Source organism: Salmo trutta, chromosome 38, assembly GCF_901001165.1.
Source record: "Salmo trutta chromosome 38, fSalTru1.1, whole genome shotgun sequence".
Taxonomy (NCBI): domain Eukaryota; kingdom Metazoa; phylum Chordata; class Actinopteri; order Salmoniformes; family Salmonidae; genus Salmo; species Salmo trutta.
Window position 1 is genome coordinate 20,519,695 of NC_042994.1, and position 12,270 is coordinate 20,531,964.

A 12,270-nucleotide genomic window follows, 5' to 3' on the forward strand; every position below is an offset into this window, starting at 1 on the left:
GTATTTGTTATATTAAAAAGCAGTATTAATGTGCTCAACATTTCTACATGTATGCATGTTATTTTTGACCACATATTACATTTCCATATGCTCAAACCTGTAATACAGCAGTATTATAAGCACCACTATGACGTTTGATAGAACTACTAGCTCCGTGAACTGTAGCCTATAGTTAAATTATCACAATGTACTTGAAAATAACTAGAAACTTCTCAATTTTTCAACTCTCATTTTCCAGCAAATACAATTTTAAACCGGTGGATGCATAAAAAAGGGACAATTTCTTCAGCACCCTACCTCGATACGCTTCAGGGAGGCTATGCAAGGTGCCAATCATACATTTTATTTTACCGCGTTTCAGGATACGATCATTTAAAGGGTGTGAACCTCACACAGTGCCATTACATTCACTTCCTGAAACATTTTCCGCTCATATAGAATTTGCGGCACGCCGAGTTGTGACGTATAGCCTGGGCTACACACACTGTACTGTGCAGAAGTTTTTGCCATATGAACGTGGAGGTAAATTACAAAAGTATATCAAGAACATCGTCGCACATTCCGTTTTTAAAGACACGGTAAGAACGCACTGCATGCCTGCACAGATCTCCAATCCAACAGTTTATTATGTAGGCTATGAAAACGAAAGCAAACTAATTTCAGTGTGCCTTTTTAACTAAACAATATAAATACAGAACTCCCTTGGATTTCGTCTTAACATTAAAATTATCTATTTTTATAATAATCATGATGTTTTCATCTATTGGAAACAAAATTAATTATGCTGTTCTTCAGCAGTGGGGATTCCCCGACATTGTGGTGCTGCAAAGAGCGCATAATTCCGTCGCGGCTTTTTGTCTCTCTCAATATAACGTCAATGAATACCCTCGAACTGTTAATGCAATAATACAACATAAGACATGTTTTGCATATTTGTCCATTGTCTCATTAATGATTTGCCGCGCACCATTAGCGTGGGCTGCGAGGGGGTTACCCCAAAGACAGAATCGCTGGTTCCATCAGCACTAAGCCACTGGGCTTGGGGGATTTCTGAAAGGGAGATTTTGATGAGACAATGCACGGACGACCAACGGTCCTTCATGGGTGCCGATTGAGAGTCATAGGAATATTTGCTTGATTTAACATTAAACATGTTAGAAGATGGAAACTTTACCACACACTAATGCCTTTATGAACATCCCGACAAGCAGGGCTGTAAGCTAGGGTCTGAGTTTTAGTGAGGTCTGGAAGGACCCCCCCCCACCACCATTTCAATAGATGTTAAGACAGTTGAACCTCAAAAATAAGCAAAAATGATCCCAGCCATTAAAACATTGGTTGCTGTAGTGTCATTCACCTCAGTCGATCTACAAACATATACAGTTGAAGTCGGAAGTTTACATACATTTAGGTTGGAGTCATTAAAACTCATTTTTCTACCACTCCACAAATTTCTTGTTAACAAACTATAGTTTTGGCAAGTCGGTTAGGACATCTACTTTGTGCATGACACAAGTAATTTTTCCAACAATTGTTTACAGATTATTTCACTTATAATTCACTGTATCACAATTCCAGTGGGTCAGAAGTTTACATACTCTAAGTTGACTGTGCCTTTAAACAGCTTGTAAAATTCCAGAAAAGGATGTCATGGCTTTAGAAGCTTCTGCTAGGCCAATTGACATAATTTGAGTCAATTGGAGGTGTACCTGTGGATGTATTTCAAGGCCTACCTTCAAACTCAGTGCCTCTTTGCTTGACATCATGGGAAAATCAAAAGAAATCAGCCAAGACCTCAGAAAAAAATTGTTGACCTCCACAAGTCTGGTTCATCCTTGGGAGCAATTTCCAAACGCCTGAAGGTACCACGTTCATCTGTACAAACAATAGTACGCAAGTATAAACAACATGCGACCACGCAGCCGTCATACCACTCAGGAAGGAGATGCGTTCTGTCTCCTAGAGATCAACGTACTTTGGTGGGAAAAGTTCAAATCAATCCCAGAACAACAGCAAAGGACCTGGTGAAGATGCTAGAGGAAACAGGTAGAAAAGTATCTATATCCACAGTAAAACGAGTTCTATATCGACATAACCTGAAAGGCAGCTCAGCAAGGAAGAAGCCACTGCTCCAAAACCGCCATAAAAAAGTCAGACTACGGTTTGCAACTGCACATGGGGACAAAGATTGCTTTTTGGAGAAATGTCCTCTGGTCTGATGAAACAAAAATAGATGTTGGCCATAATGACCATCGTTATGTTTGGAGGAAAAAGGGGGAGGCTTGCAAGTCGAAGAACACCATCCCATCCGTGAAACACGGGTGGCAGTATCATGTTGTGGGGGTGCTTTGCTGCAGGAGGGACTGGTGCATTTCACAAAAAGATGGCATCATGGGGTAGGAAAATTATGTGGATATATTGAAGCTTGGTCGCAAATGGGTCTTCCAAATGGACATTGACCCCAAGCATACTTCCAAAGTTGTGGCAAAATGGTTTAAAGACAACAAAGTCAAGGTATTGGAGTGGCCATTACAAAGCCCCGACCTCAATCCTATAGAAGATTTGTGGGCAGAACTGAAAAAGTGTGTGCTAGCAAGGTGGCCTACAAACCTGACTCAGTTACACCAGCTCTGTCAGGAGGAATGGGCCAAAATTCACCCAAATTATTGTGGGAAGCTTTTGGAAGGCTACACAAAATGTTTGACGCAAGTTAAACAATTTAAAGGCAATGCTACCAAATACAAATTGAGTGTATGTAAACTTCTGACCCACTGGGAATGTGATGAAATAAATAAAAGCTGAAATAAATCTCTATTATTCTGACATTTCACATTCTTAAAATAAAGTGGTGATCCTAACTGACCTAAGACTGGGATTTTTTACTAGGATTAAATGTCAGGAATTGTGAAAAACAGGGAATTTGGCTAAGGTGTATGTAAACGTCCGACTTCAACTGTAGCATATTAGCTATATAATTAGCCACTACACCTTAACTCGCATCAACTCAGCACCGGAATTCAAAACTATAATTTTATATGTACAGAGGGATCTGTTGGCAGAAAAAGTATTTTATTAACAAAAAGGTCAACAAATAAGTTTGCTTTACAGATTTGTTGCAGTTTTACAGCCAATTTCCTGCAATTCTACACATTTTGCCATGTTTGTATGATATGAGAGAGAGTGACTACCAGAATGAATGTGGGCCCCTTGGAGGTCAGGACCCCTAGGTACATGCTTTGCGTTCCCGGTCGGTAATTCAGCCATGAAAGTTTAGCTGGCTAGACTAACGACTAATTTACCAATCTATAAAAGGTTAACAGTCATGGTCTAATTAAGTGACTGTCAGTCAGTGACAATGTATTTATTTGTATTCAAAAATATTACAGGAGGTCCAGACCTCGGTGTCCTCATATGTAGCTACGGCCCTGGTTATAAGTCCATGTGAATAAACTCCTTAAAAAGATAGGTTTGTTTTAAAATGTGGGGATTTTACATAAACCCCTCCCCCTATTTACTAAACACTTTCATGCACAAATGTTTGGCCTATATCTCATTATGGAGAGCTTTGAATGGGATTTTCTGAATGTCAAAGTCATGCAGGTAGTCAGTCAATTGCAGGACTTCTGGAATAGGAGTCTTTGTAGATGTACATTTGCATAGGTCTACAAACTGTCCAACATCTACCGCACACCTGTCAGTCTACAGGTTGGCATGGCAACAAAGGAGAGTGACCCGAGTGGATCCGGAGGACTCTCCAGGCAGAATTCGGGAGTGGCGGGACCGTGGGAATCGGACTTGACTGCAGTGCAGCACAGTTTGAAGTTTGTGAAGAAGCTGGAAGAGCACTATGTTTGTCCCACCTGTAAAGGAGTAGTTCTCAACCCACACCAAACCGGCTGCGGACACATCTTCTGCTACCGCTGCATCCAAGGGCTCCTGTAAGAATAGTAGTGATAATAAAACAGCCATTTACTGCATGTTGTGTGTTCATATACACAGCGAGATTTATGTATGATTTTGGGTCAAATCCATTTCAGTTCCAGTCAATCTAGGAGTTGAATCGAAATTCTATTTGTGATTTGAAAATGGTCCTTTCCCTTCTGAAGATTGTATTATTGTTAAGTAAAACATGTACCCAAGCTGACTGAAATCGAACTGGAATCAGCCCTCAATTACCAGCCCTCAATTGTGCAAGATCTGTCACAACTTAAAGGGGAAGTTCAGGATTTTAAAATTTGAAGTGGTCTTGTGTGGCTCAGTTGGTAGAGCATAGCGCTTACAACGCCAGGATTGTGGGTTCATTTCCCACGGGGGGACCAGTACAAAAATGTATGCAGTCACTACTATAAGTCGCTCTGGATAAGAGTGTCTGCTAATTGTAAGTTAGGTGGTTCCTAAAAGTAGTCCATGCGCCAGGAGAAATGAATCCATGGTTTAGTTCTTTTTTTAAACAGCCACTGCAAACTTCAGCCACCACAAGACTGGAAATGAAAGCATTTGAGCATTGTTTTTTGAAACGGCCACATGACTATAAAGTAACATCAAACCAAATATGGAGTTAATTTCAGGTGATTCAGCCTTTAAATATATATTTATTTTAAATGCTCATTTTTGCAGTGGCTGTTTGATCTGCACTTGGGGCAGGGGTATAGAAGCAGCCCATGTCCAGGCAGTCGCACATGTCCTTGCCCAGGCAAGCAGCCAGCCTTTGTACACTTTGTCCCCATGGTTGATTTGAATCTCTTTTAGCCCACCATGGGCTAGTCTTCCAAGAGTCCTTAAAGCTACAATATGTAACTTTTCGGGCAATTTGAACAAATTCACATGGAAATGTGAGATAAAGACCTGTCATCTCATTTAAATAAACTCTAATTAGCGGTAGATCTGTTCTAAGTTTTGTTTCTGCATCTTTCACTTTCGGTTTTGTAGACCAGCAAACAGCTGAACATACAATATTTTACTTGGTACAAGGATTCTCCACACTATACCTTACTTATTTTGTCAAACTGAAATTAGGCGAACTATTAGACCCAGGAAATGTAAAAACATACAGAAATTTGGAAAAACTACAGAAGCAAAGTAAAAACAGATCCACATTCCTAATACCTTTACATATTACTAGTTACACCTGCCAAGAGGCATGTGCACATATTAATTTAAATACAACATTACATATGACAATAATCTCCTACCTATTCTAATTGTTCAAGAGGCTTTGTGAGTTAATCAAGTTGTACAATTCTGAATTTACTCTTTAATAATGTGTTAGCCCATTGAGCTAAAGGGCCATTCGTTGATACTGTAGGTAGCATATGTCATAAGTTAAAAGTCAGCAATCATATTGAAATGTGATGCTCTCTTTTGTGCAGGGAAAACTCCCCTGCCACCACCCCTGCCTGTCCTTTGGACAGAGGTTTGATCAAATCTGATGAGGTGAGATTAAGAAACCATGGTTCATTTGGGAAGAAAGCTAAATATGAAGAAATACTTTAGGCATACTTTATTCAGAATTACTTTTGCAGAGTACAGTTTTACTGATAACACAACTGATGTCTACTTTGTATTTTTATTGGTACACAAAAATATTTGGGGGTTTTACTTTTCATGAAACTTTAAGACACCCAACCTACTTCATTTGTAAGACAAACGATTGTATTGACAGAAATTAATCATGAGTTTCTTGAAATGTAAAACAATACTACACAATTGTTACCGTTTCCTGCAGGTTTTCCAAGACAATTGCTGCAAAAGGGAGATCTCAAATTTAGACGTTTACTGCACAAACTCCCCCAACTGCTCCCACAGAATGACATTATGTCGGTTGCAGGTAAATCCCACAAGACACCACAAGTACCCGATGTTACCCGTTGCTGTAGAAAATACGAGAGAAACGCCAGCTGAAACAGGACTGTAAAATAAATCATTAACAAATGCTCAGACAGCAACATGACTAAACATTTGATACATGTCAGGCTCTCCCCTTCCCTCTCTCTCTCTTTCTCAGGAGCATCTACAGACATGTCAGTTTGAGTCATTGCAGTGTTCCAACGCAGGCTGCAGTGAGGTCATGCAACGTAAGGACCTGCAGGAGCACCTCAGAATCAGCTGCTCCTATCGTATGGAGCCCTGTCACTACTGCAAGCATCCTTACACATGCTGCCAACTCGAGGTGAATGCCAGAGGAATTGACTGTTTTATAAGTCTGTTTTAATTTGTTCTTACTCTTGCAATGGTCAGGGTTTAAGTTTTCTGATATAAATGAGGACTTTGGATTTGCCGTTGTATTTGGGATTTTCTAAGATGGTGGAACGGTCCTCAGGCTCAACATAGTATTTTTACTCTGTTACGAAACCCATAACTAGCCTACTGATTTTGCTGCACCCGTTATGTCTAGGTGTCTTAGGCCTAGGTAACCGGATTTAAGATGTGCATATACAGTATGTGAGAAATCACTGTATGCACCTAGGTATTGAATGCATGTACCCAGGACACAGCTACCTTAACTTAGGTCCAAGGCCAGCTCCGTCTTGATCTTTTGGTCAGCCAGTCCAAGCTATTATTATTTGTTCAGATGGTGACAAAATAAATATGTACAAAAACCAAACTACGAAAAGGCCTGCCCATTCAAAGAGGTTAACTAACACAAAGAAACAAACGAAAGGCCGGCTGGGGGGCTTCTGGCCTCTCTTTCTCTCAGACTGACAATCACTTTAATTGGCTGCACCTGATGTGTTTCTCAAGGCTTAGCTCAGCATCTAGATCTGATTGCTGCCACCTGGGGATAGAATGTGGAAGTGTATCCTGGAAATGTGTCGCCTAACTCTGTGCTAACACTATGCTACCCCCCCCATCATAACAAGTAATATTAAGGAAGTGGATTGTCCTTCAACTGTGTTCCCCCTCTAACCCTTGGTTGTACTACATTTAACCAAAGATTATTTTTTACATAGTCTGGGAATTACATATAGTCATTCTCCCAACAGGTGGTGCAAGTGACTTGAATATATGTTTGAATCCCTCACCCTTACTTCAGTCTCTTAACAGTTCACAAAACTACAAGTGCCTTTGACAACACTTGATCGAAGCTCTTTTCAGTCAATTATGATATGATACTGTAAGTCACTAAGAAGGAACATCCTTCTTAATAATCACTTATTATTTCTGTTTCGGACTCCACCAGGATCATGAGAGGCATTCATGCCCAGAGGTTGAAATCAAGTGCCCCAACAAATGCTCCCAGATGATTAAAAGATGCATGGTGAATATTCAGATATGACCATAATATTTGTTTTATTTGCTAAATGTATTGTTTGAAGAGACTCATTTATTGTTTGAATAAGGATTTTCTATCCACTTCAATCAGTGTAGATGAAGGGGGGAGACAAGTTAAAGAAGTATTTTTAAGAAATGGATTGTGTATGTGTGCCATTCAGAGGGTAAATGGGCAAGACAAAATATTTAAGTGCCTTTGAACGGGGTAGGTGCCAGGCACACCGGTTTGAGTGTCAAGAACTGCAATGCTGCTGGGTTTTTCACGCTCAACAGTTTATATCAAGAATGGTCCACCACCCAAAGGACATCCAGCCAACTTGACACAACTGTGGGAAGCATTGGAGTCAACATGGGCCAGTATCCCTGTAGAACACGTTCAACACCATGTGGAGACCATGCCCCAACGAATTGAGGCTGTTCTGGGGGGAAAAGGGGGTGAAACTCAGAATTAGAAAGTGATCCTAATGTTTTGTACACTCGGTGTATAATACACTGTACAGCTGTTTGTAAAACTGTATGAGTGTGTAGAACTAATTTGGTTCCTGCTTCTACATCTCACCCAATCTCACTTATCCTTCTCCGTCTGACTTCTCTTCTCCCCTCTCTTTTTCACCTTTTTATACCCTCCCCCTCACTTTCCCTCTCTGACTAACACCTCTTTGCTTTTAATGTACTCTCTCTCTATCACACAGCTTGAAGACCATGCTGACCAGTGTCCTGAGGTGCAGACGGACTGTGTTTTTAAGAAATATGGCTGCTTTGTCCGGGTTGGTGGACATATTCTCCCACTCTCCGTGCTTTGGAATCCAATTCTACACCAAAGGAAATCTAGTTGTAGTCGGACAATCTCAATTTTTCGGTTGGACTGGAAGCTCCAAAGTAGCAATGATTGCATTCTCAATGGGTCGAAGTCCTTATTCGACCCTCTTGGATGGGTGTCATGTGGTGATAAAACAATGGCCTTGTAACAATTCACTACAATAAGAAATGCCTATACGGTCTCCAGAATATCTGTCTGAGAGTGTCAGAATGAACAAAAATATATACGCAACATCCACGATTTTACTGTTACACACAAGGAAATCAATCAATTGAAATAAATAAATAAATTAGCCTATGGGTGGTCATAGGAGGGCATAGGCCCACCCACTTGGGAGCCAGGCCCAGCCAATCAGAATGAGTTTATCCCCACAAAAGGGCTTTATTACAGACAGAAATACTGTCCGGGTGACTGGTCTCAGACGATCCCGCAGGTAAAGAAGCCGGATGTGGAGGTCCTGGGCTGGCGTGGTTACACGTGGTCTGAGGTTGTGAGGCCGGTTGGACGTACTGCCAAATTCTCTAAACAACGTTGGCGGTGGCTTATGGTAGAGAAATTAACATGAAATTATCTGGCAATAGTTCTGGAGGACATTCCTGTAGTCAGCTTGCCAATTGCACGCTCCCTCAAAACTTGAGACATCTGTGACATTGTATTGTGTGACAAAACTGCACATTTTAGAGTGGCTTTTTATTGTCCCTAGCACAAGGTGCACTTGTGTAATGATCATGCTGTTTAATCAACTTCTTGATATGCCACACCTGGATGGAGGCGGATGGATTATTTTAGAAAAGGAGAAATGCTCACTAACAGGAAAGTAAACAAATGTGTGCACAAAATTTGAGAGAAATACGTTTATTGTGCATATGGAACATTTCTGGTATCTTTTATTTCAACTCATGAAACATGGGACCAACACTTTACATGTTGCATTTATATTTTTGTTCAGTAATGGCGATAGGTGTTTATATGAACTAGTCCTATACATTACAACCAAAAGACATATGAATTTGTCTTGCTTCAACAACAGCCTTACCCATCGTGACAAGTTAATGTCAAAACAGTATGTATAATGAGTGTTATAATTTATGTCATTGTTTGGCATGTCATTGCTAAACATGTCTAGACATGATAGGCAGTTGTATGGCAACAGATGATTGCCATACAACTAATTGTTATTTCTTTCTGTGTGGACAGGAGAGGAGAGCCCAAGTTCAAGTTCATGAGGAAACCGCTCTCAATGACCATATCCTCCTGGTTCTGGGGAGCAACACCAAGCTGGAGACACAGGTAGGACCAATCACTACCCAGAACCTTTCTCAAGTTAGGATTCAGCCCTTATAGTGCCTAGATCAGTGTACCAAAGGGCAAGTTGCACCTGGAGACTTTGACCATTCCTCTGACCCGCAGATGGCAATCCTCCAGCAGGAGGTGCTGCTGAGGCACAAGGAGCTCCAGGAGAGGAGCCGCCAGGTCAGCGGTCTGGAGAAGGAGGTCCGCCCGCTGGCCCAGCAGGTCAGCCGATGTGACAACACCCTGTCTGCAGTACAGGTAAGAAGCATGTAACAAACTTCAAATAAAACACAATACTTTGAAACAATACTTCATATAACTGTTGCCAGATAATTTTATGTTAATTTACATTTACATTTTAGTAATTTAGCAGACGCTCTTATCCAGAGCGACTTACAGTAGTGAATACATTTCATACATTTTTTTCCCGTACTGGTCCCCTGTGGGAATTTTTCTACCATATGTAACCAATACAACACCCAGAGGCCTGGCTGGTCTAGCGGTAATGTTTCTACAGCGTAGGTATAGGTTTGAATCTGGCCTACTGCCCTTTGACACAGCCGCTCTCCATCTTTCCCCACTTGCATCTTCTCTCTGTTTAATAAAATCTGAAAATACCTTATAAATATTTATGGAAATAATGCACTCTGTCTGCAGTACAGGTAAGAAACACTGCTGTTACTGTTAATGGAACCCAAAGCAGGAATCATTCATTCACACACTGCACTTAGTAGAATCCTTTGGTCATAGGAATCAAAACTTTAGGATTCTCATAAGAGAGACTACCTTGATTGTGTTTGAGGGCATGCAACAGAAAACGTTTTAAAACATTTTGTTTGGTGCCTAATGATTATGAACACTACCCAGGTAAATAGCAGTACTGAAAATAAAGTGTTACCGTTTTCTGGTCGTCCCTGTACAGAGGTCTCTGGAGGAGCAGAGGGACCACATCTCAAGCGTCCAGCTCCAGCTCGTGGAGCTGTCCAGTGTGTTTGGCCCTGGTGTGGCCCGGGAGGAACTGGGCCAAATCAGAGCGTCCCTGGACGCCCTCAGACAGCAGGTGTCCGTCACGGAGGGGCTCAAAGACCACCTGGGTGAGTGGAGGTCATCCTTAATGGTCTGGGTGAACTAAAGGTGGATTAGAGATCATTATTATGGTTTCCACCGACAGTAAGTCCATGAAGTGTGAAAAGTGGGTCTTGTGAAATGTAACTGGCACTGGGTTATTTGAATTATGGTACAACTGCCTCTGTCTTTGGCAGCATATTCCACAGAATTCAAGTAACTCAGTGGTTTCCAATCCCGGGTTACTGGAAAGATGCAAGACTTTTAGGGCAATACGCTAAAGTCTCCAAGGCTTGTAACAGATTATGGAAAGACTCAAATGTTAGGCCAATGATCTTAAGTCTTTAAGGCTTTTAAGCGATTATAGGCAAATAATTAACATTGTACTGACATTTATTAAAATAACTTGTGGATTAATTAAAGTATAAAAAATTCCATCGCCCATCTTTTCCCCCAGGTGAGTTGAAGGAGACCTACATGCGCCACTCGCGCCTCCTCAGCATCCATACAGCACAGCTGGAGTGCAACGAGGAGCACTTCAGAGAGCTCGAGTCCACCTCGTACGATGGCAAGCTCATCTGGAAGCTCCGCGACTACCGCAAGAGGAAGGAGGCCGGGTCTCAAGGCCAGGGACCGTGCCTGAGCAGCGCGCCCTTCCACACGGGCCGCAGTGGCTACAAAATGGCCGCCAGGGCCTACCTGAACGGCGACGGGGCCGGCCGGGACACCCACCTGTCTCTCTACGTGGTCCTCATGAGGGGTGACTTTGACCCCCTCTTGCCCTGGCCCTTCAGACAGCCTGTGTCATTGTCAGTGCTGGACCAGAGCGGCACCAACAACCACCTGACTATGAGTTTCAAACCCGACCCAGAAAACACTAGCTTCCACCGGCCTGGCTCGGCCGCTGCAACCTCCAACGCCCCCACCAACGTGGCCTCTGGTTTCCAGTGCTTTGCCTCGCATGCCCAGCTGGAGACACCCAAGAACGCCATATACGTGAGAGACGATACGCTCTTTGTTAAGGTCAAAGTAGACACGAGCGGTTTGGAGGACTTGTAGAGGGGCCTTAAAGAACTGGTTCGAGATCATTTCAAAAACAGTTAGCTAATGTTACAAAGCTCAGTACAGCTGTACTCCAAATTTAGCAAAGTAAGCAAACAGAAAGTGTCAGCAAGTCCATGCATTTTTCCCCAGATACTGAAACGATAAAGCAATACAGATATTGCAGTGAAGTATTTAATTTTTTTTATTGCTTTAGCCTTGTCTGCAGACTGCTTGTATGTGTTCACTGAGGATTCCAGTGTTAATGCTCCCCACAGATATTGCATTTTGTGTTAAAGTCCTACAATCTATTAATTGTCAATTGATGACAACTCAGGGATTTTAATGGACAGCTGTTAAAAAGTAGTTGATGTTATTAAAATACACTTTATAATAACTTTAATGAATAAGCCAATATACCGTACATGTTGAAGGTTTATATAAATGATTGTAAGTTATTTAGAAATGTAAACATTAAAAGTAAGAATGCTTATTCATTAAAGTTATTATAAAGTGTTACCATTGAGTGAATTGTTTCATGCTTTTTTCCTTCAATTGATTCATGAATTCTTACATGTGTTTTTCCTTAAGTTTTGTTTATATTGAACTGTTTATCAATGATTATGTTTCTGCATTGTTTGAAGTAGTTAGGGAAACCAAAAGTGCTTGTTCTAGTAGAGTTGAAGTGACATTATTTTGAATGCTATAAAGTAAACAAAAGTATTAAATGTATTGTATAGATTAAATGGCTATTAAAAGAAAAGTAATAACAATTCAAA

General features: G+C 41.3%; 1 protein-coding gene across 2 annotated transcripts; it reads left to right on the forward strand.

Moving 5' to 3' along the window:
* Positions 1-82: 82 nt before the first annotated feature.
* Positions 83-12,270, forward strand: LOC115178274 (TNF receptor-associated factor 5). 2 transcript variants are annotated; one of them, XM_029739378.1, is made up of 11 exons: positions 83-578; positions 3,699-3,938; positions 5,370-5,433; positions 5,726-5,827; positions 6,005-6,169; positions 7,181-7,258; positions 7,965-8,039; positions 9,290-9,382; positions 9,503-9,643; positions 10,308-10,479; positions 10,908-12,270. In XM_029739378.1, the coding sequence occupies exons 1-11, from the start codon at positions 511-513 to the stop codon at positions 11,507-11,509; spliced, it is 1,800 nt and encodes a 599-aa protein (XP_029595238.1). In that variant the 5' UTR covers positions 83-510; the 3' UTR covers positions 11,510-12,270. The 2 variants fall into 2 exon arrangements, with proteins under 2 accessions (XP_029595238.1, XP_029595239.1); XM_029739379.1 differs by having other exon boundaries at positions 3,706-3,938.